Genomic DNA, 27,453 nt, shown 5'->3' with positions numbered 1-27,453 from the left:
GTAGGAGGAGAGGAGAGAGGGGAGGCTGTGGTCAGGAAGTATTGTATGAGAGTAGAATAAATAAAAAGGAAAAAGAAAGAAAAGAATATGAAATATCTCCCATGACTCCATTTGTTTGAATGCTTGATCTTTAGTTAGCAGTAGTTTTAGGATGTTCTCAGACTTGACAGAAAGAAGTAGGTTACTTGAGGGAACCTCTTCCTCACACCCTGTTCTCTCTCCTTCCCACCTGCCACATGCTCCCTCAGCAAACCTAGAGGTCCAGCTGCCTTGCCTTCCTGCCTTGAAACTGACTCCAAATAAATCCTTCCTCATACTTGCTTCTGAGCAGATACTTAACCACAGTGACAAGGTAGCTAATGCAGGAAATCAGTACCAGGAGTGGGGTTGTTATGTGATAAAACTCACCATTTTGTTCCTAGGCTGAAATTCTTTAGTAGTTTAGGTTGCACTTTTGATATGGGAACTTACCACTGATCACATAACAGAGGCAGAGAAACAATAGAGGGACAGAGAGACAGACAGAGAAACAGATATAGACAGAAAGACTGAAATAATTCTACTCTCATACAACGTCTTATCTCTATCTAGAGATAGGAGACACAGAGGCAAAGACAGAGAAGCTGACTTGAACTGGAACCAGGGCCATAAGGAAAGGATTTTTGACTGCCTTCCCTAACTCAAGTTTATCTAACCTGTTGCTGTGGCTGGTATTAAATCCAAATTCTTTTGGATTACAACAGAGACTGAAAACTATCAGCTCTCCAGATATATTCCAGGACTGCAGCACCATGTGGGACAACCGAGGCTTACAGACTCTTGGATGGACAACTACCAAATTCTCAGCCTTTTCTTTATGGGACAGTCATTGTTGCACCAGCTTGCCATAGCTTGTAAGCCAGTCTAATAAATACCATAGATGGATGTATAGGTGCTGTGGGATGGTCTGTATGTCAAATTGCTCTGATTGGTCAATAAATAAAACACTGATTGGCCAGTGGCCAGGCAGGAAGTATAGGTGGGACTAACAGGAGAATTGAGAGAATTCCCTCCACAGGAAGGTGGAGGGAGACACTGCCAGCCGCCGCCATGACAAGCAGCATGTAAAGATGTCGGTAAGCCACGAGCCACATGGCAAGGTATAGATTTATAGAAATGGATTAATTTAAGATATAAGAACAGTTAGCAAAAAGCCTGCCACAGCCATATAGTTTATAAGCAATATAAGTCTCTGTGTTTACTTGGTTGGGTCTGAGCAGCTGTGGGACTGGCAGGTGACAGAGATTTGTCCTGACTGTGGGCCAGGCAGGAAAACTCTAGCTACACACACACACACACACACACACACACACACACACACACACATATATGCATGGATAGATGGATAGATAGATAGACAGATAGATGGGTAGATAGATGTGTGTATGTATATATATATATATATATATATATATATATATATATATATATATATATACACACACACACACACACACATACACATACAGATAGGTATATATATATGGATAGTAGATAGATGGATGGATAAATAGATAGATGTAGATAGATGGATAGATGTAGATAGATAGATGAATGGATGATAGATAGATGATAGATAAATAGACAGATAGATGTATATATATACACACATACATACATACAGATAGGTATATAGAGAGATAGTAAATAGATGGATGGATAGATAGATACATGTAGATAGATAGATGGATAGATAATAGACAGATAGATGGATGGAAGGATGATAGATGATAGATAAATAGATGGATAGATAGATGTGTGCATATATATACACACACGTATAGATAGAAGATATATAGATAGTAGATGGATGGATGGATAAATAGGTAGATGTAGATAAATGATAGATAGATAGATAGATAGATAGATAGATAGATAGATAGGTAGGTAGATAGGTAGATAGGCAGACAGACTGATTGATCCTGTCAGTCCTGTTCCTTTAGGGAACCTTGACTAATAAAAGTATTGGTGTGATTCTTTTGAGACACATAAGGGAACATGAGGTCGGTGTTAAGAATCACATAGCTCAGGGACCATGGCTGAGGAGGCCTCTGCTCAGAGAGTGGATGCTAAGAAGATCATAATAAAAGAACAAGAAGGTATGTGACTGTGGCCTGCAAAGTTCAGGAACCTAGATAATACTGTGTAAAAGACACCAGACACATATACTATGTGATTCTGTTGACATGAACCATATATACATATTAGGCAAGTCCAGAGACAAAGAATTCAACCATATACAGAGTTCATCAGCATAGATCATGGATCACCGGGAGCTGATACGTGGGGACTATGGCTATTGGGAGTGACTTAATATGAGATGTGGCCTCCAGAAGTCTCTCTGTTCATACTTCTAGAAAGACATTTGTTTGATTTCTCCAGTGTCATTCACAGGGCAGAAGAACACATCTCCAGCTTTGCAGAAGTTACAGGAAGGAGGAAGTGAGCAGTGACCCAGGGCCTGGAGTCCAGCAGGTTTCTCAGAGGCAGAAAGATGGGGCCATTCTCAACAGCAGCGGGGAGACCTGGCCACCACAGCCCAGTCAGCGGGCCAAGAAGCAGATCTGGTATGTTGGGGGCACTTTGCCGAAGCCAATCTCCTTGGGACTGATGTCAATGTCCTCAGGAGCCACGGGACTGGATACAGAGAAGTTCTGGAGGATGGTGGTGAAGAAAAGGAACAATTCGTTGCGGGCAATGCCTTCGCCAAGACAAATTCGCTTTCCTGTGGGCACAGAGGATGAGCCATGTGAGCCCCAAAGCAGTATACAATCTTCAGACTATCCCATCCCTACACCCAGACAACTCAGTCCATTGCAAAGAGTAAGAGTGAGTTTGACCTTCAACTTGCACTTGGAAAACACTAAGAGATTCCAAAACATTAAAGAATTGGTGCAAGGGCCAGTGAGACTTCTTAGCATGGAAAGGGCCTGACATCAACCCTGAGGACATGAGTTCAATCCGCTGGACCCATCCATATGTTGCAAGGAGAGAACTAATGCCCACAGTCTGTCCTTTGACATAAACACACACACACACACACACACACACACACACACCCCATAGCACACACGTATATGCATGCAAACATACACATAACAAATTAGTCATAAAATTCAAGACAAACTGTTGGTGGGTGTCTCATGGTCACTTCTGACAGATTTCTAGCTTTTGTTAGATTATGAGAGTCCTTCATTCCAGAACTGTAAGAACCCACTTAAGTAGGAGCAAAGTGTGTATGTGTACACATGTTTAATGTAACATCTTTAGTGTTCCCTCCATTCTCATGTGAAGGATTGGTACCCATCTCATTGGCTGCCCTGAGGGTGAAGATACTGTTTACAAAGACTCTTAGATTAACAACTGGATGGTGTTAAGGGTCCTATATGAGCCAGACATGGAGGCACATGCCTGGAAGTACAGCACTTTGGAGATTGAGGCAGGAAGTTGATAGACTACAGAGCATGGCCTCTCTGTCTCTCCCCTTCCTCTGTCCCCTCTGTCACCCATCCCCATTCACAGCTTTTCTCTTTCTCTCTGCTCCCTTTGCTTCTTCAGCTTGAGACCAAAGAAATCCAGCAAGTTCCTGAACACAATTGTTCATACAGTTAAGAATGGGCAGGAGCACATGATAAGGAGTCTATGGAACCCACAGGATTCTCTGAGATATAAGGAGCCTAGGCACTGTATTAATTTCAGAACTGTTGGACCTACTTTGTGAGCCCAGAAAAAACCTTTTGCATGTTGTACAGTAACTGCTCAGGAGAATTTCATACTTTGATGGAATGAATGCTACAGTTTTCTGTTAAGGCACAGGTGATGTGTGGGATAGGAGGGAGCCATTGCAGGTGCTAGAAGCAGTTATTATTGGGTGTAGCTGGAAACCCTCAGTGCTTGCTATGTGGGCTAGCCTTCCACTCTGGTCTTTCTGTGTGTCAAGAAATTTCTAAAATGGCTAATTGTAGGCCAAACTTGATAACATGTTCATCTTTTGCCACCTAAGAAGGCTGGGTGTTCTGGTACATGCCTCTAAAGGTTGAATTGGGATGATTGTAAATTCAAGAATAGTTTAGGCAACAGTCTGTGGCTTGTTTCTAAAAGAAAAATGAATAAAAAATAAACACCCTCCTCCATATTGATAGTCATGATAAGTGTGGTCCAGTGTGAGGGCGTCCTTCTGGAAAAAGTTAGGGCAAAAGTCTAAAAGCCCTACTCTTTCCAGGTGTTGCTGTGGCCCTGAAATTCTCCCTTACTTTGGTGGAGGAGGGATTTCCAAGCAAACCCTGTGTTCTCCAGTTGTTGGGAAATTGTGCCTGTGTGGGAGTATTTAGAGAAAACACCCTATCCCTTTGGGCACCTCCTTTTCAGAACTTAGGTGACATGAGCTTAGAAATGCATGGAGTATCTCTCTGAGATGGTTCTCTCAGAACTGGTTTTGTGACCCAGATTTTTCCAGAGCAGCTTTTAATGGCTGATCTCATTCTCAACACAATGTCCTCATGCCTGAAGCTGGTGATTTGGACACTGTTCATGTCTCTTTGGCACTAACACTTTCTCTCTGTCTCTCTGTGTCTCTGTCTCTGTCTCTTTCTCTCTCTCCTTTCTTCCATTGATGGACTACCTGAACCTGTTCCTATCACCTCTATTTGTCTTTTATCTATTCCACCTACTTGTGTCTTTCTAAATTCCCTAGATACCATCTCAGCCCCTCCCCTTTCTGTCTAAGGACACCTTGTCATATGTTCCTTTTGTGTCTTCCCTCGAGTTCCTTTATCTATTTCTAGTTGTGTCTCCTGCCCTTCCTTCTCTCCCCCTCCTCTCTTCCTATCTTCCCTCTTCACCTCTGGTTCCTCACCCTTCCTTCTCTCGCCCTCCTCTCTTCCTATCTTCCCTCTTCACCTCTGGTTCCTCACCCTTCCTTCTCTCTCCCCTTCTTCTCTTGGAGTCTTCCCCCTTCACCTCTGGTTCCTCACGCTTCTTCACTGTCTCATGTCCACACTCAGAATCTTTCCACATATCTCCTCCTATTGCAGCTTCCTTGTGTCCTCTGTGTGCCTCTCTTTATTGGGATCTGTTACAATGTCCTTATCATTCTATTATGTATTTGTCTCTGTCCCTTTTCTCTACATCCCTGCCTTTCTAGACCTGGGACTGTTGTTATATGGACAGTTCAGGAGCTGGGCTGACCCCAGGGTCACTGAAGTCACTTGGACACTCAAGCCTAGACAATTCTTAGCTGAGACATGGCTCAGGGTGGGAGAAGGGGAGGCATTTGCCTAAAATCCCTTAGTGAAGGGAGGATGGTAGACAGGCTTAGCAGGAGAGCATCTTCTAGAATGCACCAAGGAGAGGTTGGAAATGTGGGCTCATTCAAGAGAACTTGCTTAACATACACTCAGCCCTGGGTTCCATCCCTAGCGTGGGTGGGGGCTCAACTAAAGGCTAAGAAATTGTGTCTAGAACCTTTCTGCCTCCAAAAGATAAGAAACCTGAACACAAATTTTTCATGTTTATATCTCATGGTGTCCATTAAACTAAATTAAATTTGGCCAAAGGCACCTTCTGTATGTAACAAACTAACCAAACACAACAGGCAGCCAACTACTCGACAACTTGAGATTGTATCTTCCATTGAAGAACAAGTCTCAGTCTTTCGTAGCAGTTGACCCACCCCAGGCTGCCAACTACTCCAGCACGGCCAAGTAAGGCAAAAGCAGAGCTGGCAACAATAGAGCTGTGTGTCCATGCCCAGCTCCCTATTGTCTATAGACACTGTGGGCTGACTCTGATGGCTGCTGTAACCCTGAACTTTCTCTGGTTCAGGTTATTGTCCATCATGAATGGTTTCTTTGGTCAAATAAATGTTAGTAATTTTTATTTCTCTTACAATTGAACAAACCAAAGAGTATTTAATGCAAACAGACAACTGTGCAGCACATGCCCCAAATACCCAGTGCTCACAGATAAATGTCACCCTAGCCCCAAGACCCTACCAAGCTCATGGCATTCATAGATGTTGTAATTTGTTCTTGCTGTTCTTTCTTAAGAAAATGAATTTGCACTCCCTGCTAACCTACAAGCAACTCCTGCCAGGTAGGAGGCAGGCTGTCTGCAGATCTTCACCTTTTCCTCTGTTCCCCAAGACCCAATCCCAACTCTGCAACAAAATACTTGCTGCCCCTGCCCCTCTTTGTACATCTCCTGTGGATCTCCTAGATCATCCCCAGAAGTCACCCCTAACTAATTCAAAGACCATTCCTGCCAAGGAAGCAGGTAAGCTCACAGATGATCCACACCTCTCCTTCTGCTTCTCCTGATCTACCCACACCCCAGTCTCATCCACAGCTCTGTAGCAGAATGCCTACTGTGCTCTCCCTGTCCTCACTGACCCCATACCCAATGAATCACAAAGATCCTCTCCTCCACCCTACCTTCCCCCAACTCATCCCATTATTCTTGCCTCCAAAAACCAGCAGGCAGTCCTTGGGAACACACCAGCTGGGTAGACAAGGAAACAAGTCCACAGAAAATGTCCCCCTGGGGAACACACAGACATTATGCTCACCTAAAACCCAGAAAGGAAACAAAGACCAAGAAACAAAATACCCACTCAACACAGACAAACCCAGAAATCAGCACCTAGACCTATAATCACCCCAATCTGAGATTCCTGGATGCCAGCACAAAAACACAACCAGGAACAGCCAGGACAGTATGTCTTCACTAGAGCCCATCAACCTTACCACAGCTGGCCCTGAACATTCCAACATAGCTCAAGCCTAAGAAAAAGACCTTTAAAAAAGCCTTACAGAGATGATAGAGATCCTTACAGAGGGAATGAATAAATCCCTTAAAGAAATCTAAAGGAATACAAACAGTGGGAGGAAATAAACTATTCAGGGCCTGAAAATGGAAATAGAATCAGTAAAGAAAACTCAAAATGGGGGAATTCTGAAAATGGGAAATCTAGGAATTCAAACAGGAACTACATAGGCTAGCTTCACCACCAAAATACAAGAGATGGAAGAATCGCTGGCATTGAAGATATGATAGAAGAAATGGATACATCAGTCAAACAAAGTGTTCAATTAAAAAAAAAAACTCTTGACAAAAAACATCCAGGGAATCTGGAATACTGTGAAAAGACCAAACCCAAGAATAATAGAAATAGAAGAATCCTAGCTCAAAGGAACAGAAAATATTTTCAGCAAAATTTTCCTAATCTAAAAGAGATGTCTATAAAGGTACAAGAAGCATAAAGAACACCAAACAGATTGGACCACAAAAGAAATTCCCTTTAGCACATTATAATCAAAACACTAAATGTATAAACAGAGAAAGAATATTAGAAGTTGCAAGGGAAAAAGACCAAGTAACATATAAAGGCAGATCTATTAGACTTCTCAGTGGAGACTCTAAAAGCCAGAAGGGCCCAGACAGATGTGCCGCAGACTCCAAGGGACCATGGATGCCAGCCCAGACTACTACAACCAGCAAAACTTTCAATCGCCATAGACAGAGAAAATAAAACATTCAAAGATGAAGTCAAATTTAAACAATATCTAAAAACCTAGCCCTAAAGAACGTGTTGGAAACAAGACTCGAACCTGAAAATATTAACCACAGACACAGGGAATAAATAATTCAGACCAGCAAAAGTAGGGAAACATAAGGAAGGCTTTTAAGGATCAGCCTTAAAGCCTTCTTTTTAGGGTTCAAAAGGTGATGCTATGGTAAGCAAGGAAAACTCAGAATCTGAGGTGAAGGAATGAATTTGCTTACACCATGTTCTTTCTGTGCATGTCTCTTTATTCTTCTGACTTTTAATTCTAATTCTCTTCCTACATGTCTATAATTTCTTGGCTCTAATTCTCTGTTCTTATTCTAGTTCCTAATTCCTTAGCTTCTTCTTTAATCTAGCCTAAAATGTCTCCTCTACATGTGGCTCAAAGCAATAGAAAAAATTACAAGAGTTACCTCTCATTGGTCAAAAGCACATTCTTAGGGTAAGCAATAAGGAGCTGAGCCATTTACCATGGTAGCACACATTTTCAAGGTTTCAGGAGTAAGAGGGAAGGCCATAGTGCCCAAATGAGACAAACTTTGAGACATAGGTCTATTGTCAGCAGATTTGTCTGGAGAGGAATTGGCATGCTTTTCTTAGAGTGCTTTGTGTTAGTAATCTTGGTACCTGTGACTCTCACCTGTGCATAACTGTAAAGTTTAAAACTTATAATCTATTTACAAAGGCCTTTAGTCTAGTTTGAACTTGCTCTGAGGTAAAAATGAGCCAAATGTGTGCAGTTTGTGTTAGACTGAGGAGAGATGGTTATTTTTGCTAGTGTGAGTACAAGGAACAAGGCAGGCTTTAAGTGTCTACAGGTTGTGGAACAATTGACCTAGTTACGAAGCATATTCTGGTATATTTTCTATATATCAAAATTGTACAGCTAATGAGGAGTCATCATCCTGACCACCCATGGATATATATATATATATATATATATATATATATATATATATCCATAAGATTGAGATGTAATCATGAGATTACTTATACATATTACATGAAGATGTGTGGTAATAGAGAGATATGATAGCTGTAATTGCACAAGAAATCTACAACAAGAAACAGCCAATTCACTCAAAAGAAAATAATTCCAAAATGCCCTGTGTTTTGGTTTAATGCTCCATCAGAATCCTTGATTCTGGTGGGTTGACCTTGTAAATGATGGCTGAATTCTCACTGCATAATCCTGCAGGCTGCAACAGCTTATGATCATGGATCCTGACAGAAACACACATACCAACACCAACACCAAGCAAGTGGACCTAAGAAATGAGCTAGTGTACTCATTTTACTATCTAACAAAATAGATTTCAAATCAATCAGCAGACATAGGGAAGGATACTACATACTCAAAGGAAAATTCCACCAAGAGGACATTTCATTTCTTAACACTTACGCCCCAAACACAAGGACACCCAAGTTTGTAAAAGAAGCACTACCAGAGCTTAAATCACACATTGACCCTCACACACTGATATTGGGAGTCTTCAATACTCTACTCTCATCAGTAAGCCATCCCAACAAAAACTAAACAGAGAAATGCTGGAGCTAACTGATGTTATAAACCAAATGTACCTAGCAGGTATTTACAGAGCATTTCACCCAAACTCAAAAGGATATAACTTCTTCTCAGCACCTCATGGAACTTTCTCCAAAATTGACCACTTACTGGGTCAAAAGATAAGTCTCAACAGATACAACAAAATTGTAGTCAACTGTGGCTGAAGCCCAAGCAAAAGACCTTTAATCCACGAATCAGATCAGACCACCATGGATTAAAACTGGATATCAACAATAACAGAAAGCGTACAAACCTAAGGAAACTGGAAAACTCTCTACTGAATGAAAATGGGTCAACATAGAAATAAAGAAAGGAATTAAAGACTTTCTAGAATTCAATGAAAATGAATACACAGCATACCCAAACTCATGGGACACAAGAGAAGCAGTTGTAAGATGCAAGTTCATAGCACTAAGTGCCTACATTAAAAATACAAACAAACAAAAACTGGAGTGATCTCTACTAGCAACTTAGTAGCACACCTGAAAGCTCTAGAACACCAGTTCTTAATCTGTGGGTCGATATTATATTACATATCAGATATTTACATTATGGTTTATAACAGTAGAAAAATCACAGTTATGAAGTAGCAACAAAAAAATTTTATGCTTGGGGGTCATCACAAGGGTTTTAGGGTCATAGCATTAGGAAGGGTGAAAAATACTGCTCTAGAACAAAAAGAACTCACACTCAAAAGGAGAAGATGGCAAGAAATAATCAAACACAGGGTTGAAATCAATAAAAGGGAAACAAAGAGAACAATACAAAGAATGAAACAAAGAATTGGTTCTTTGAGAAAAATTCATAAGATTGACAAACCCTTATCCAAATTAAAATGTGGAAAGAGACTATACAAATTAACAAAACCAGAAGTAAAAAGGGAGACATAACAGACACTGAGGAAATCAGAAGAATTTTAAGGACATACTTAAAAAAACTTGTGTTTCACCAAATTGGAAGATCTAAAAGAAATGGATAATCTTCTCAATAGGTATTACTTACCAAAGTTAAATCAAGATCATATAAGGAATTTAAACAGACCTCTAGCCCTCGGTGAAATAGAATCAGTCATTAAAAGTCTTCCAACCCCATTCCCCTAAAAAGAAAGCCCAGGATTAGATGGTTTTAGCACAGAATTCTACCAGACTTTCAAAGAACAGTTCATGTCAATACTCCTCAAATTATTCCATGAAATAGAGACAGAAGGAACATTGTCCATTTCATTTTATGAAGTCATAGTTACCATGATACCCAAGCCACACAAAGACTGCACAAAGAAAGAGAATCACAGACCAATTTCCCTTATAGATGCAAAAAGACTTAATAAAATACTTGCAAACCAATTCCAAGACCACATCAAAAAGATCATCCACCATGATCAAGCAGGATTCATTGCAGAGATCCAGGGATGGTTCACTATATGAAACATTAATACCTGTAATCCACCACAGAAACAGACTGAAACAAAGAAAAACCACATGGTCATCTCATTAGATGCAGAAAAGGCCTTTGACAATATTCAATGCCCCTTCATGATAAAAGTGCTGGAGAGATTAGAGATACAAGGGACATACCTAAACATGACAAAGACAGTTTACAGAAAGCCTATAGCCAACATCAAATTAAATAGAGAGGAACCCAAAGAAATTCCACTAAAATTCAGAACAAGACAAGGTTGTCTACTATATCCACATCTATTTAATAGAGTACTTGAAGTTTCAGCTAGAGCAATAAGAAAACCGAAGGAGATGTAGGGCATACACATTAGAAAGGAAGAAGTCAAAGTATATTTATTTGCAGATGATATGATAATATGTATATGTAATATATATGTTACCCCAAAATTCCACTAGGGAATTACTACAGCTGATAAACACTTTCAGCAAAATGACTAGATACAAAATTAACTCACAAAATCCAGTAGCTCTTCTATATACAAATGACAAACAGGCTTAGAAAGAAACCAGGGAAACAACACTTTTTACAATAGCTTCAAATAATATAAATATCTTGGGGTAACTCTAACCAAGCAAGTGAAAGCCTTGTACAAGAAAAATTTCAACTCTCTGAACAAAGATTAGAGAAAATATCGAGAGATGGAAGAGTCTCCCATGCTGATGAATCCATAGGATTAGCATAGTAAAAACAGCTATCCTTCCAAAAGAAGCCAGAAATACACACTGGGGAAAAAAGACAGCATCCTCAACAAATGGTGCTGGTCAAAGTGGATGGTTGAATATAGAAGAATGCAAATAGATCCATACTTATTACCCTGCACAAAACTCAAGTCCAAATAGATCAAAGACTACAATATAAATCCAGATACACTGAACCTAATAGAAGAGAAAGTGGAGAACAGCCTTGAACTCATTAGCAAAGATGATGACTTCCTGAACAGAATAAGAATAGCACAGACATTAAGATTAATAATTAAAAGTGGGACTTCATATAACTGAAAAACTTTTGCAAGGCAAAGGACACCATTATTTGGACAAAGTGGCAGTCTGCAGAATGGGAAAGATCTTTTACAATTCCACATCGATTAGAGGACTAATATCCAAAATATATAAAGAATTTAAGAAATTATATATAAAAACACAACTCAATTAAAAGTAGGATACAGATTAAAACAGATAATTCTCAATAGAGCAAACTCAAATGGCTGAAAAACACTTAAAGAAATGTTCAACACCCTAGCCATCAGGATATATAAATCAAAATGACTTTGGGATTCCATCTTATACCTGTTAGAATGTCTAGGATTAGTAACACAAGAAACAGCATATGCTCTCAAGGATTCAGAGTAAGAGGAACACTCCTTCATTGCTGGTGAGAGTGTAAACTTATTCAGCCACTATGGAAATTGGTATGCTGGTTCCTCAGAAAGTTAGGAATCAACTGACTTTAAGATACAGCGATACCACTCTTGGGTATATACCCAAGGGACATTTAATTCTACCATAGGGACACTTGCTCAACCATGTTCATTGTTGCTCTATTCATAATAGCCAGAGTTGGAACCAACCTACATGGTCCTCAACAGAAGGATAAAGAAAATGTGGTGCATTTATATAATGGAGTATTATATAACTGCTTAAAAAATGGCAATACAAAATTTGCAGGCAAATAGATGGAACTAGAAAAAAATCCTGAGTGAGAAAAACCCAGATTAAGACAGATAAACAAAGTACGTATTCACTTATATGTGGATATTAGCCATTAAGTAAATGATAACCAAGCTACAATCCATAGACCCAGAAAGGTTAGGCATAGATGAAGGGACTAGGAGGGATACATAGATCTCCCTGGGAGAGGAAATAAAATAGATTTCATGGGTGGACTAGGGGCATCAGAGGGGACAGGAATGAGAGGATCAGGTAGGGAAGAGAGGTGGGTTGGAGGTATAGAATGTGGGGAGAAACCACTAGAATTGAGGAGTATTGAGTGGTGGTGTGGATACCTAGTGCTGTGGAAACTTCCTAAACTATGTAAAGGTGATCCTAATGAAGTCTCCAAGTAATGAGAGAGACATAGTCCCAACTGGCCATCTCTTGTCACTAAATGAAGCTTCTAGTACCGGGACTGGGTTACATTCTATTGAGTTGCTGGCCAAAGGGGTCACATGGAAGACCACAAACAACCCACAGCTGTTGCCAAGACAATAGGTTGCTCTCCACAAACTGACAGCAGAGGCCCCATTTCTGAAGAGAACACCAACAGAATTCAATGAACTTGGAGACATTGAGCTGGTGCCCACATATAGAACATTCACCCTCATATTCTTGTGTCTTTGGTATAGGAAGGTATTCTGCAGGCTCCCAGAAGAGAAATGTATACACGAACCCAGCTACAAAACCTTTGATGAACAAAGCTGTCCTTCCTGCAAGACATGCTAGGGCTCATCAGTGGCACATTGTGGGAGTAACTATCCAAGGTCTGGTTTGAAAATGCAACATTGTTTGGGTGACCCTGAACCAGACACTAGATGGCCCAGAGACATAGGATAAAACCAAATGCTATGGGTCCAAAAAAAAAGAAAGTAACAATAAAGAGACACCAAAAGATACTCTGCTACACTCATAGATCAATGCCTTCCTCATTCAGCTGTTATTAGAGAATCTTCCTCCTGCAGCAGTTGGGAGTAAATTCAGAGACCCACAGCCAGACATTTCACAGAGAGAGAAACCTTGGAACACACTGCTCAAAATGGAATGTCTTGATCCAAAGCATCCCATCAGAGCTCAGGGAACCTGGAGGGAAAGGAGGCAGAGAGTATAAGAGCCAGAGGTGATGGAGGACACCAGGAGAACACGGCCCTCTGAATCAACTGAGCAAGGCTCGTTTGAACTCACAGACTGAGACAGGCCTGTTTGGGTCTGAACCAGGTCCTCTGTGCATATATTATAAAATTCATTTTAGTGTTTTCATAGGATTCCTGGGTGTGTGAATGGGTGGGACTGTGATTCTAGTGCCTTCTCTTGGGCTCTTTTCCTTCTGTGGGTTTGTACCGTACATCTTCGATTTGATGGTTTTTGTTTTATCTATGTTTTATTTTGTCATGTTTGGTTGTTATCTCTTAGAAGCTTGTTCTTTTCTAATGAGAGGCAGAAAGGGGGTAGATCTGGAGAGGAGGGGTTGGTGGGGAGAGATTGGGAGAAGGAGAGGCAGGGAAAACTGTAATCAGTATATATTGTATGAGAAAAGAATCTATTTTTAATAAAAGGGGAAAAAAGAAAAATAAATAAACAGAAGTCTAATAGGAAAAGCAAAACTATTGACAGATTTGATGCAACTGAAAGGGAACCTATGGATTATGTTGATCATTACACTCTCTAAAGGGGAGAAACTGTCTTCTTGTCTTTTGAGGACTTTACATGGGAATTACTGCATTGGCCTTAAAGACGTCTTGAACATCGTGACATGGGAATATCTGTGCTCCCATCCCCTCTATTAATTAATCTGTTATTGTTGGGAGCAGCGGCAGAAACCTGGTTTTGTGCTTAGCACATTTTGTTCTCTGTAAAGACACTTTGTTCTCCTTTTCCAGGCATTTAATCAGGATTAAAGACAAATATTTTCACTCATCTTAAAAGGTTTTCTCCTCACAATAAAATAAGAAAGAAAATGAATTTGCTCGAGTTTAGAGGCTTTAAAATACCTCTCCAAAATCCTCCTGACCCAGATGCTCCCTTAGTTAAATATTCCCCTTGTGGGACTGTAGCCAGAGTGAAATAGGATGGTTCAGGCAAAGCAGCTGGGACAGACTTAGTAAACATGGACCTGATCCTATTTGTGTCCAGGAGGATGAGCCTGCCCTCTAGTGTCTGGGAAAGGAAGCACAAGTGGTTCTCACCTACAGAGAAGGGCATAAAAGCTTCATTTTTCATCAGTGCCCCATTGGCATCCAGGAAGTGGTCAGGGTTGAAGGTGTCTGGTTGTTCAAAGTACTGTGGGTCATGAAGAGCTGAACTCAGGATGGGGTACACTTCAGTGTTCTAGGAGATATTATGAGACACAAAGATATTAGCATACCCTGACTCCCATCTGCAAACTGTCAGTCCCTAAGAAACAGAATGTTAGGAAACCACAAACAGGCTGAAATTAGTGACTAGGAAGATGGAGGGTGATCATGGAGTAGAGATGTGGAATGGCAGCTGGTCTCACCTTGGGGAGCAGGTACCCTCGGAACAAAGTGTCTTTGGTGACTTTGTGTGGTACACCAATTGGGGCGAGATCTGAAAATCTCTGAATCTCATTGATGACAGCCTCAGTGTAAGGCATTTTGGTGCGATCGTCAAGGGTTGGTAGGCGGTGTGAGCCAGTCACCTGATCGACCTCCTTTTGGACTTTCTCTGCACAGAAGAAGGAGACAATAGACAATGCCCACCTCCCCACCCCCATCACGCAGGCAATGCACAGTGACCCTGTTTTTCTGCCAGCTAATAGCCTAGGAACAGTGCAGAGAAAGTAGACTCTGCTGAGAAAGACACGGTGCATTCTTGGGCATGCACACCTGTGCTTCCCTTAGACATCTGTCTCTCCAGCCACACTTAGATCTATATTAGAGTCTCTCTCAAAAGCTCCAACCTTGCTCATAAAAGAGAGAAACAGAAAATCTACAGCAAAGGGCTGTTTTTATCTATCAATCTGGAGTGAAGGCTGGAGAGGGAAATAGTAAGAATTGTCTCTTTTTGAAATGTAATGTTATATTTTGTATTACTGCATATGTAATGTTATATTTTGTATTACTGCATATCACTCATACACACACACACACACACAAATATACAAATACACAAAGAGTGACAGACAGACAGGCAGATGGACATCTTTGCACTGAATTAATGTTTAAAAATCTGGTGGGCTGGAGAGATGGCTCAGTGGATAAGAGCACTGGCTACTTTTGCAGAGGACCCAGGTTCAATTCCCAGCACTGACAAGGTGGCTCACACTTTCTGTGACTCCAGATCCAGGGGATCTGACACCCTCACACAGGCATATATGAAGGAAAACAACAACAACAATGTACATTAGTAAAATAAATTTAAACATCCAGGCTAAGAATCTGAGGCTATATCCTCAGAAATAAAAGGAAGTAAATCAGTCTATGTAGAATTGAATACAAAATATGAATACGTTGGTAAGTATGTTGGCTGATAAAATAGCTCAATCAGTAAATGTACTTGGTTTGCATCCTGACAGCCTGACGTTTGACATGTGAAGGTAGAGGAGAGACTCAACTACACAGAATTATCCTTCTACCTCCACACATGAGCAGACACACTCACAGTAACAGCAAATCATTTTGAAATTTTTAAAATGTGAGTGTGTGTAAGTCAACAAAGCAGTGAATGAGTCAGTTAATAGGAGGAAAGACTGCTGAGCAAATGAAATGAGCAAACTAAAAACTGGATATAAATATTCCACTTTTTACTTTTTATATTAAACAATTAATGAATCAATAAATGATTTATAATGAAATAATAAATAAATCAATGAGCACAACTAACCAATAATCAAGCAAATGTTAGGTTCAATAAAAGAATTTGTGAACGAATGAATGAATGAGTAAATATAGGAATAAACAGGTAGGTGTATTGAATGATAAATAAATCAGAGGTAAATGAGTGAGTTATTACATACATACATAGAAGAATGATGGACACATGAACAGTAAGTTCAAAGGACAGTTGGAAGGCTTAAGAAATGAAAAGACTTATAAATGAATAAACCAATGTATCAATGACAGATAGTTCACTCATAAAATTCATGAGTTGATTAATTGAAATAAATGAATGAAATATTTGTCATTGGGTGAAGCAGAGATGAAGAATCAAGGATTAATAATCTATAGATGTAGAGAAGATGTGAAGATGACTACATTTGTAGGTGAATAGGTGTGTAGCTGGGTGGATAGAAAAATGGATAAATGGATGGGTGGATAATAGATGGATGGGTAAATGAATAAAATGGGTAAATGGGAGAAAGGGTGGGTGGACAGGAAGATGAGTGAATGGATGGATGTAAAGACAGATGGAAAAAAGGAAGGAAGGATGGATGGATGGATGGATCAAGCTTTAAGTGATAACAGAAAATGGGCCAGCTGAGTGTTCATTCACACAATATCCACAGAACTGCCCTAGTTTAGAAGTAGACCAAAGGCTTCAGAGCTCCAGATGTAAGAGGCTCATGTCTCTCTCATCCATACAAACTTCCACAGACAAAAGGGAGCTAGAAGATCCCCCAACTGGCAGCCTGTGATGCACCTGCAACATGGGGGTATTTGAGCATGAGCAGGAAGCCATAGCGGAGCGTGGTGCTGGTGGTCTCGGTGCCAGCAAAGAAGAGAGACACCACGGAGATCATGAGGTTCTGGTGATGGAACTCCGTGTGTGGGTTGGACTTCTCCTGGTTCCAGATGGGAGAGAGAAGGGAGGGTCAGGGGTGACTGGGTCCTTACAGGAAGATGCTCACACATCCTGGGAACTGACCTTCTGTCTCACACTGTATGGATCACACGGCATTTCTCAGTCCTGACAATGTCGCTGGCTCTCTGTTCTGTCTTCTTATCTCTTGACTTTGCTCTCTGGTATTTATCACGTTTTGTCTCCCAGGCTCTCTCTCCTCTGAGGTCTTTTCTGCTTTTTGTCCCTTGCCCTGTGTTTCTTCCACAGCCTTCTTTCTCCCTATTTCATTTTCTCCTCCCCTTCTCTAGTCTTAATTTCTAGATTCTTCTGCATCTTCTCCACTCCATTTCCTATTTTTCCTCCCCACGTTCTGCCCCCCTTTTCCTCTGTTCACATCCCCAGCCTTCACTCTCACCCATCACTTCTCTCATTCATGCAGGACTTACCTTCTCCATGCGTAGAAGGTAGGTATCGATGAAGTCCCTTGGATTGCTGGGGTCCAAGGTTGCCCTGTGCTTCTCCACACTCTGGCCAATGTAGTAGAGGACTTCCTGCATGTTTTTGAAGATTTGCTTGTGGGCACCAGGAAAGTACTTCAGGAAGCCAGAGAAGAGCTCAAACACCTGCAAGAAAGAAGGACCCAAGAGGTCGCCTGGATCTACCTGGTCACAAGAAGTGGACAGTGCTCTAACTTAGTCACTCTTCTATTGCTATGAAGAGACACCACAATTAAGGCAATTCTTACAAATAAAAGCATTTTTGAGAGCTTGCCTACAGTTTCAGAAGGTTAGTCCATTAGGAACCATGGTAGCATGCAGACAGGCATGTGCCTGAGAGCTGACATCATGATATACAGACAGACAGGCATGTGCCTGAGAAATGACATCATTATATAAAGGCAGACAGACAGAACTAGAGAGAACATTGGGCCTTGCATGGAATTTGGAAACTTCAAAGTTCACCCCTAGCAACACATTTCCTCCAATAAGGTCATAAATCCTAATCCTTCCAAACACCTCTTCAACTAAAACTCAAGCATGCAAAGACACTGGCCTATGTGGGCCATTTCCATTCAAACAACCACATGCTCCTAGGTCCCAGATTTCATGAAGAAACAGGCAAAACACATACACATACCCCTCTCATATGTGTACACTATACATATGCATGCTTTTGAACTTGTCTCTAAATCTGTCTCTAGCCTTTGCTGGTAGACTATAGATATGTCAGCAATAGCAGATGGCAATTAATAATCAAGGTGTCAGCCACCAGAAGTTCAACTCTTCGATGGGATCGTCTTGCTCAAGCAAGGCTTTCAAGAAAACAGACTCCAGAATATATTTTCTTCTGTTGTGTCCCTGCATGCTTGCTGCTGTATATGGTATTGGGAGTCTTCCACTGCCTATATTTTAATGTGTTCATCTCATGAATGTATCCCATCTACTGGACACATTTATATCTGTGGATTGTTAGGAAGATGATTTCTTCTTAAGCTGTATAATTTTGGTGAATAGAAATAATATTAGAATATTTTCATAACTAGGCTTATTGTTCCACGAGGACTGTCATATACTTAGGACATGTTTTATACCATAGCTCAGGCTGATATAGGAAAATTGTTGTATTTCCAGTTACTAAGACAGCTGAATACTATCAGCTGGTTTTAGGCTTCAAAGTAACTTCAAATTAGACCATTTGCCTTGCTAATGGGTTTTAAGATAAACATTTCCCAGGGAAAGCAGTCTAATTCACAAGGACAAAATAGCAGCTGTCTGATTTGTTGAACCAAGGTTACAGGTACATAGCAACCTAATTACTATGCCAGTCTCTCTTGCTAAGTCTGGGTGATAACATAGGCCAGTGATTAATTCTCTGCACAAATTCCTAATCTCAGTTGTATGATACAGGCATGCACCTGAAAACTCAAAGTTCAGCCAACTAACTGTTTTTATGTTGAGTCCTAACATTGCACAGGTGAAAAAGAGTTACAAGTTTCCTTTTTTTATGATCTAAAGTTACACATAGGTCAGAAAAATATATTTCAGGAACTAAAACACTTTTAATGTCACTGTACCTTGGAAAATGTCAAGTAGGCTTATATTAGGAGATTTAAGGTAAACCTGAGTTCCAACCAAAGCATTTAGTACAGAGACTTCAAGAAAGCTTGGCATTCCTCCTAATCACAAAATGTTACTTTAAAATTTGTCTTATACTCAGAAATATAGGATAGTTGATGATTTCTTATTTTCCTTAGACTCCTCAATAGTTTAGTTTTATAAATCCTCTAAAATCTTTTATAAGTCTATTTCTCTAAAGAGATAACAATGACCAGTTCTTTCTTTATGCTGCAGCTGCAAATTATAACTACACCAATTAGAAAGCTAAGATTTATAACAAGTGTTTGTTGTAGGGATGACTCTATTTCATATCAAATGAAATGTGACCTTCAAATGTAACTTTTGTATTACCTGAAGGATTTATGTTGGGTATATTTAGTTATGTAGAACAAACAAAGAAAGATTCAATGTGAGAGAATAAAGAAAGTAAGCTTTAACATGAATTTGAGTTTTTTCCCTACTCCTTAAAAGTCTCTCCAATAAAAAAAAGTCTTAGCTGTGCAACTCTATGGATTTCTTGCAAGCACTGTGTTCAGCCTTGGAGCAGGTTCTCCTGGGCTGCAATAAACCATTCCCTTCTCTGTGTCTCTCTTTTCTCTCCTCTGCTTTCTCTCCCAATACCCTGTGCTGAATTGTCATTGTTTCTTTTAATTTGGGAGTTTTGCTTTATGAACACAAGGTCTCAGGCATGCCAGACTGGCCTTAAACTCATTATGTAGCTAAGGAACACCCTGAATTTCTCATCCCCCTGCCTTCACGTGCAGGAATTGCATGAGTTCTGTACCACGACACCCAGGATATACAGCCTGGGCCTCAGGCATGAAAACCAAGTCCTCTGCCCTCTGAGCTACAGCTGCATCACCAACATCACCATTTTCTGCATGTGTGTATGGCTCTGTATTTCTACATTCAGGTCTCTGCCCTGCTCCCCATCCTTCTCTTTGTCCTGCTCTCAAACTCCTCACCTCTCCATGTTGTCTCTGCTTTTCTTCCTGCCCTAAGACACTCACTTCTTTGCCCACAGAGCAGCCTCCTCTACTCTCTGTCCTGAATGCTCCTTTTATCCCACCCACTGACCTGGCTGGAGAATGAGCTGTATAGTGAGAAGGTCTGATAGATCAGGTCCAACAGGTGAAGGAACTGGCGGTCTTTGTAGTCAAAGCGCTCTCCAAAGACAGTGGAGCAGATGATGTTGGCTGAGATGCTCTGGAAGAGGAAGGTGGGGTCCATGGGGGCTCCTGGAGGAGGAGAATGCAGGACAGGAGGCAGGGGATAAAGAACCATGGAACACTTGGCTTCAGCCCCATCCTGTGAGGCTGCCCCCACCACTCAGTACTCTAAGAACAGCAACAGCAGCTACCACATTTCCACATATGACATACATAAGAGTCTAGGCCCTTTACTTAGAAATGTATACATCATTTTATTTAACTTCCCTCAATATGGTACAGAATATGGAATGCTATTCATATACATGGAAAGGAAAGCTACCTTCACCAAGGCAACTTAGCTATCTTTTTGGGACTAGGATACTAGGATGGGGAGAACAGTGTATGTAGTCAGTCTCCACCCTGCACCTCCTCCAGGACAACATTCTGACTCTGAGCTGATGGCTGACTCCCACTGGCAGGAATGGTGCAGAGAAGGATTCAGGGAATGCCTGTGTGAATTTACAATCTCTGCACACTCCATGTCCATCTGCCAGCCCTCCTCCATCCCTTCTCTGACTTCTGGGCTCTGTGGTGTTCCAGAAGCCATCAGCACCTGCTCCCTGCCACCTTTGTATGTCAGGTTTAGTCATGGAACCTGCTGGTTGGAGGACTGTTGTCTGTCGAACAGTGGTGAGGGCCACCATTGCCCCTCACCCTGGGGCTGGCTTGACTGTGGTCTGATCCCATGTAAATCTACCAGAGGAGATGTGCGCCAGAGGAGCAGCAGGTGGCAATTGGAGTCCAAGGTGTCAGCCCACCAGGAGGAAACTCTCTGATGGGTCAATCTTGTTTAGGCAGGGCCACAATACCCCAGACCTCAGAATGTTTTTTGCTTCTGCTGTGCCTTTACATGTTTCTACTGCTGTCTTCCTCTGGTATCTGGTGTGGTGTTAACTGATGTGTTGAGATCCACAATGCCTGTATTGTAGTGTCTATATCCCATGGAAACATCTCATTCTACTGGGCATTTTTATCTGTGGATTGTCATGAAAATGATTCCTACCTAAACTGTACTCTCAAGTTGATAATAATAATGATAGTTTATACAGAGTTTTGATGAATAAAAATAAATACAAGGAAATATTACACAGTTAGGGCCTATGAGTTTTACAGCTAAGGCCTCTAAGTTCTACCTAAGGACTGCTTTAGATCACAGTTCAGGATAATGATTAAGGAAAACAATTGAGTCCCCAGGATCTAGGTTGGCTCTAATTCTCTTAATGCTGAAAGATACATTAACAGTTTTCTGTGTCCACCTTTAGCTCAAACAAAGCTTTTTAATAACTTCAAGTTAGACCAAATGCTCTAAGAATAGTTTTAAGATGAAGAACCTCAGAAAACAATCTGAAGTTCACAAGGACACACAGCTGAGTTATAGATTCATTATGCTAATATAAAAAATACAGAGCAGTCTGATTGTTGCTAGCTGAAGTACTTTTCTTGTTAGGTCTGGTTGGTGATCAAAGGTGATGATTAATTCTTTTCACCTGCTCCTGACCTCAATTTTCTGATATAAGAAACTATTTATAAATGGGTATGTACCCCCAGGATTCATAGTTCAGCTGACTGGTTTTTATGTATAAAAGTTTAGATTTGATTTACAACTCCTTTAAAATTCCTTGGCCGGGCGGTGGTGGCGCACGCCTTTAATCCCAGCACTTGGGAGGCAGAGGCAGGCGGATCTCTGTGAGTTCGAGGCCAGCCTGGGCTACCAAGTGAGTTCCAGGAAAGGCGCAAAGCTACATAGAGAAACCCTGTCTCGGAAAAAAAAAATTTCCTTATAAGATTACCTTTCAATATAGATAATAAAGTGGTTGATTATCCGCCTGCCTCTGCCTCCCGAGTGCTGGGATTAAAGGCGTGCGCCACCACCGCCCGGCAAAAATGGATTAATGTAAGATGTAAGAACTAGATAGCTAGAAGCCTGAGCTATTAGGCCAAACAGTTTAAATAATATAAGTGTCTGTGTGTTTGTTTTATAAGTGGGCTGTTGGACTGCCGGGGTTTGGTGGGACTGGAGAGAAAACTGCAGCTACAGCCTGGAGCCTGGTCCTTCAGACAGCAATATAGATCCTTCCCTGGGGCTCATCACCTTCACTCTCAGCCTGAGCGCTCACTTCTCTTCCTCTGGGTCCCTCCATCTCTGACTGCTTTCTCCAGTCCTTCTTCCCAGCCTCTGCACCTTTCTTCCCTCTAGCCTCTGCACTGACCTCTCAGATCTCCTGAGAAAGGTCAATAAGAGACGGCAAATGTCCCGTGTACAGAAATGGAGGTGCAAACAACAGTCATGTCACCAATATGCCCTTGATGTAAAGACCCCTCAAGTCCCCAGAAGTGCCTCTGAGTTCACCCAGAGTCAAACTCCCATCAGCCTCTGTGCTCACTGCTGCTCACCAGCACAAGCACAAGGAAGAAAACCCAGTTCCTTGTTTAGAATTTTGTGTGGCGGCCCCAAAACAGTTTGACTACACAGCTGCCATGACAGGCTTAGAGGCCCAGACACAGCTTCAGGCAGGCAACACCTCGACCCTGGAAAAGCCATAAGCTGACCCCACCCATTGGGGCCTGTGTATAAGAGGAAAGTTCTGACATTCCAAACAATTCCTGTACCCCTAGACAAATGTCAGCCAATCAGGGTCTCCCCCCCAACCTCTTCTATGATAAAAAACCCCACTCTGCCTGGGCTTGGGCCCTCTGCTCTCACTGCTGCATCAGACAGAAAGCCCAAGTTCCAAGCTTGAGAATAAAGGCTGCTTTGTTTTTATATGTGGGATTCGGGCTCTGGTCTCTGTGGTGGTCTTTTTGGGGTCCTCGTGGTCTGGGCATAACAGAACATGTCTGTAGTTCTTCCTGCTTCCTTCCTTTTCATTTAGCTAGAGTCTGTATTTGTCTTTGATAAGAACATGGCTGGGGAAGGGGGACAACAAGAAAGATTAAGCCAAAGTGACCTTGAACTCCATGTTCACTATAAGATGACTTTGGAAATCTCAACCTCCTGCCTCCACCTCTGAAGTGCTGAGATTACAAACATGTAAAATTATGATTATGCCCTCTGTATGTGGTGCTAGAAGGAACTACACTCAGCCACAGTCACATGAAAGGCAGGGCAATCACAATGTAGATAGGACTAGCCTTGAACTCCTGACCATCTGAGTTCTGAGAAAAAGAGTATGCACCACATAACCAATTGACATACAACATTAATTCACAGATTGATTTTCTGAAGAAACATAATCACTACAGTCAGTACATGTTTCTGAGTTATTTTGGGCACAATACACCTCATGTTTCTTCCCTGCCCTTGTATTTCTCTCTCTTTCCACCTCTGTCCATATCTCATCCTCCCCAAATTCTCTGTCTCTGTCTCTGTCTCTGTCTCTCTTTCTCTCTCTGTGTATGTCTGTCAGTCTGTTTCCCTTTTTATTTACCCTTATATGTCTCTTTCTCTTTCCATGACTGTGCACTCAGATCCCTGTATCACCATCTTCCTTTATGCCCATTCTCAGAGACTCACCCTGGAATTTCTGCAGCTCCTCCACCAGACATCGGGCCTCCTCCTTTATCCGCTCCTCCACACTTCGCTTCCCCATCCCCAAATCCTTCATGGTGGCCACAGAGAATCGCCTAAGGGCCTTCCAGCGTTCCCCATTGGCAAAAATCATACCTAAGAAAGTAGGGAAGCATGAGTAGGTTATACTGGAAGGTCAGAGCACCCAAGTCCTGCCCCACAGCTCGGGTTCCACCTTCCTGGACCACATCCTCCACTCCAGCCTGTCCCATATCTCACCATATCCCTGTAGAATTGGCTCAACCACAGCAACTGTGCCCCGGCCAGAGAAAGCCTCAGCTTGGTCCACCAGAGCCTCCCTTATGGCCTTTGTCCCACACAGCATGACCACAGGCCTCGGTCCCAGGTGCACTGTGAACACATCTCCATATTTTTCTCGAAGCTAACAAGCACAAGAGTTATGGTTAGTTAACACAAGCATTGTTGTTACACTGTGAAAACACTTAGGCACAGATTGGTGAATAGACACCTCCTCCTCTGGCCACCCTTTCCCTTCTGGGGACCTAAGAGTTGAAGGGTTAATTTACCACATAGTCTGCACTGATTGGTTGGACTTCCTGATCAGTACAGTACTGTAGTACTGTAGGGAGGAAGGGCAACTCATGTTTATAATCCTGGCACTTTGGAGGTAGAGGCCGGAGAGTCACTGGTCATCCTTAGATACACATCCAATTAGAAGCCACTTTGGATACATATAATTCTGTCTCAAAAAAACAAAACAAAACAGATAGAGATATGGATGCAACAATTCACGTGGCTCCATGACCTTACCCTTTAGTCTGGCCAGCTGAAACATGCTTCCTGTGATCCAGCATAAACCTGTTCAATGCCTTCCAACAACATCCAGAGGATGGTCCTGACCCACCCACTGGGTTACATGGGAAGGGAAAGTGATAGTCACCTGGTGGTGGACCTGAATGTGAGTCATGACTACAGCACACACAGTTGGAAAATACCTGACAATGCAACCATATGGGCATCTACAGGGAATTGATCCCAGAAATGTCACAACCCTCAAGGGCTGAAAGCCCTTGAAGAGAATGGTGCAGTGTTTGCACATAACCCACATTGTCCTCTCATAGCCTTTAACTCACTCTAGATTGTAATGCAGCTAATAGAAATGAAAGGCTATGAAATAGTCAGTGTCCGGTGTTATTTAGGGGATCATGCTAAGGAAAAGCTCTACCCATGTTTGATATTGACCTACTTATGTTTTAAGGCCAGCTCACAACATTGAATCTTAAGCAACAATGAGCTATCAACACAGAGATAAGATCAAAGATATTTTATGAAACTTGAAGGAGGATCATGAGTTTGTCTCAAAAGTCAAATAAAAATAAAGGACTAAACCAATGATCCAGATGGGTGATCTGTTAAAAACCAAAGGGGAGCAGGAAGTTGGGATGGTTGCCACTAAATCAGCTCTCTAAATGGGAAGTGAGGCCAAGGATGATAAATGATTATTAATAAACAAGTGGTAATTGAACATGAAATCTCCCCTGTGAAGACTGGTATGATGGTGCCAGGCTCAGCTGCTTGGATGGTCCATGGTGTTTATAACTGATAAGCACTCCCTACCTACCTCATCTCATGACCTGCCTCTCCTCCCCTTTGTTCTGGAACAAGGCAGGCTAATCCCTTGTGTTGGCAGAAGTAAACTTTATCTGTTGATGCCTCTGACATCTTTGTTTCTCTTTGGGAACAAAGAAGCATTAAAGAGGAAAATTGTAAACCCTTGGCACACACCTCAACACCCCGACACCTTTCACACTCCAAGCACAGTGACCCACACAATTCACACCTAAGGAGGACTCTCCTATTGATCTGGGCACCATCCATCACCAATCAGCATCTCAGCTTTCATCCAGCGACCTTCCCACCTGAACCTACGGCCTAGAAGAAGTCCCTTGCTCCTCTCTCTGAAGGAGCAAATATGGGTCTAAACCCATAAGGCACAGGCCCTGTGCATGTCTTACCTGCATAAAGGAGTTGAGGAGGCCTCGTCTGTCCATCTGCAGGAGGTTCCCCAAGAGGGGCAGGGGACGAGGTCCTGGTGGTAGCTGGCCACAGGCTTTTGTGTGGCCCCTGACCAGGAGTAGCAAAAAGCTGGTGAGAAGAGTGAGGATGAGCAGGACAGTTGGCTCCATGGTCATGGTCTGATGACTGTATATTCCACTGCACACTCCAGCAGGGCCTTTTATGCCAAACCTGTCTCTCCAACCAGTTGAGCAACTTGAGCTGTTCCCGCCTCCTATTTCATTATTGTCTAGGAATGTGAGCAGCCTTACTTCCTGCTTGGGCTATTGGTGACCTGCTCACTCTCTAGTCCATAGATGTTACCAAAGACAATGAAACAGTACACAGGACTAAAGAACATTGGGAGTAATGCATCTTGATTTCTGGGGGTGAGTGTGCACTTGTCAGCTCAGTTTTGTCTGATTATTTACTCAGGCATGGGCTTGTGTGTGCTGCATATGTGAAGAGATGTTTCTTACGTGAATGTGCATGTGTGCTTTTGTATGTTCCTGTAGGAGTATGTGTGTGTGTGTGTGTGTGTGTGTGTGTGTGTGTGTGTGTGTGTATTGATTGGTTTTTCAAGACAGGGTTTCTCTGTGCAGCTCTGGCTGTTCTGGAAATCACTCTGTAGACCAGGCTGGCCTCATACTCAGAGAACCTCCTGTCTTTGCCTCCTGAATACTGAGATTAAAGGTGTGGCCATGACATGTGGCCCAGCTGCCCTGCCTTCCTGACTTGAAACTGACCCCAAATAAATCCTTCCTCACATTTGCTTCTGTGCAGATATTTTACCACAGTGACAAAGCAACTAATGCAGAAATTCAGTATTAGGGGAAGGTTGTTATGTGATTAAACTCACATTTTAGTTCATTGTTTGAAATTCTTTGTTAGTTTGGGCCTCAGCTTTGACATGAGAAGGATCACATATCAGTATCAAAAAAGAAATCTATGTGGGAGTAAGAGAGACAGAGCCTGGCTATGAATGTTAGCCCAATCTAAATAACTTGCTACCACTGGTCACTCTTCCCTTCAAGTACTCTACAACTCCCAAAAAATGATTTCCAACTAAAGACCAACTGATCAAATAAGTAAGCTCATAGGGAACATTCCACAACCAAAACATAATGTAAAGGCAAAGCCTGAAACAAATTTTAAGCATCTCATTTCTTCTTTTGTTGCTTTATAAAATAATTGTATTATAAGACATAACACAAAGAAATTGATCATATCTATACTCTATACATCTCAGCGAACATCTATTCATGTAGAATAGGCATTATGAAGCTGTAGAGCTGCATGTTGTCATTTTATTCTTTTTTAATTTTGATTTTATGAGTATGAGTATTTCATCTGAACATATATATGTTTAGTACATGCATGCCTGGTGCCCAAGAGGTTAGAAGAGGACACTGTATGCTCTCAAAATTAGAGTTTTAGATGGCTGTGAGCCATCATGTAGGTACT

The 27,453-nt window shown here is 41.7% G+C and overlaps 1 protein-coding gene and 1 long non-coding RNA gene across 2 annotated transcripts; one reads left to right on the top strand and one right to left on the bottom strand.

The window, feature by feature from the left end:
- Positions 1-748: 748 nt before the first annotated feature.
- On the top strand, positions 749-2,766 carry LOC143273895 (uncharacterized). Its single transcript, XR_013052165.1, has 2 exons — positions 749-893; positions 2,434-2,766. It is a non-coding gene; the product is annotated as an uncharacterized LOC143273895 (long non-coding RNA).
- On the bottom strand, positions 2,268-26,163 carry LOC102925405 (cytochrome P450 2B1-like). Its single transcript, XM_016006547.3, has 9 exons — positions 25,950-26,163; positions 24,193-24,355; positions 23,920-24,069; positions 20,272-20,432; positions 17,524-17,700; positions 16,937-17,078; positions 14,835-15,022; positions 14,524-14,665; positions 2,268-2,764 (listed from the first exon to the last, which is right to left on the bottom strand). Exons 1-9 carry the CDS (start codon positions 26,124-26,126, stop codon positions 2,583-2,585), a joined length of 1,482 nt encoding a protein of 493 aa, XP_015862033.2. The 5' UTR covers positions 26,127-26,163; the 3' UTR covers positions 2,268-2,582.
- Between the last annotated feature and the right edge of the window lie 1,290 nt (positions 26,164-27,453).

The sequence above is a fragment of the Peromyscus maniculatus genome, chromosome 1, assembly GCF_049852395.1.
Source record: "Peromyscus maniculatus bairdii isolate BWxNUB_F1_BW_parent chromosome 1, HU_Pman_BW_mat_3.1, whole genome shotgun sequence".
Lineage (NCBI taxonomy): Eukaryota > Metazoa > Chordata > Mammalia > Rodentia > Cricetidae > Peromyscus > Peromyscus maniculatus.
Note: the sequence above shows the minus strand (reverse complement) of the source record. Positions and strands in the feature narration are given on the sequence as shown.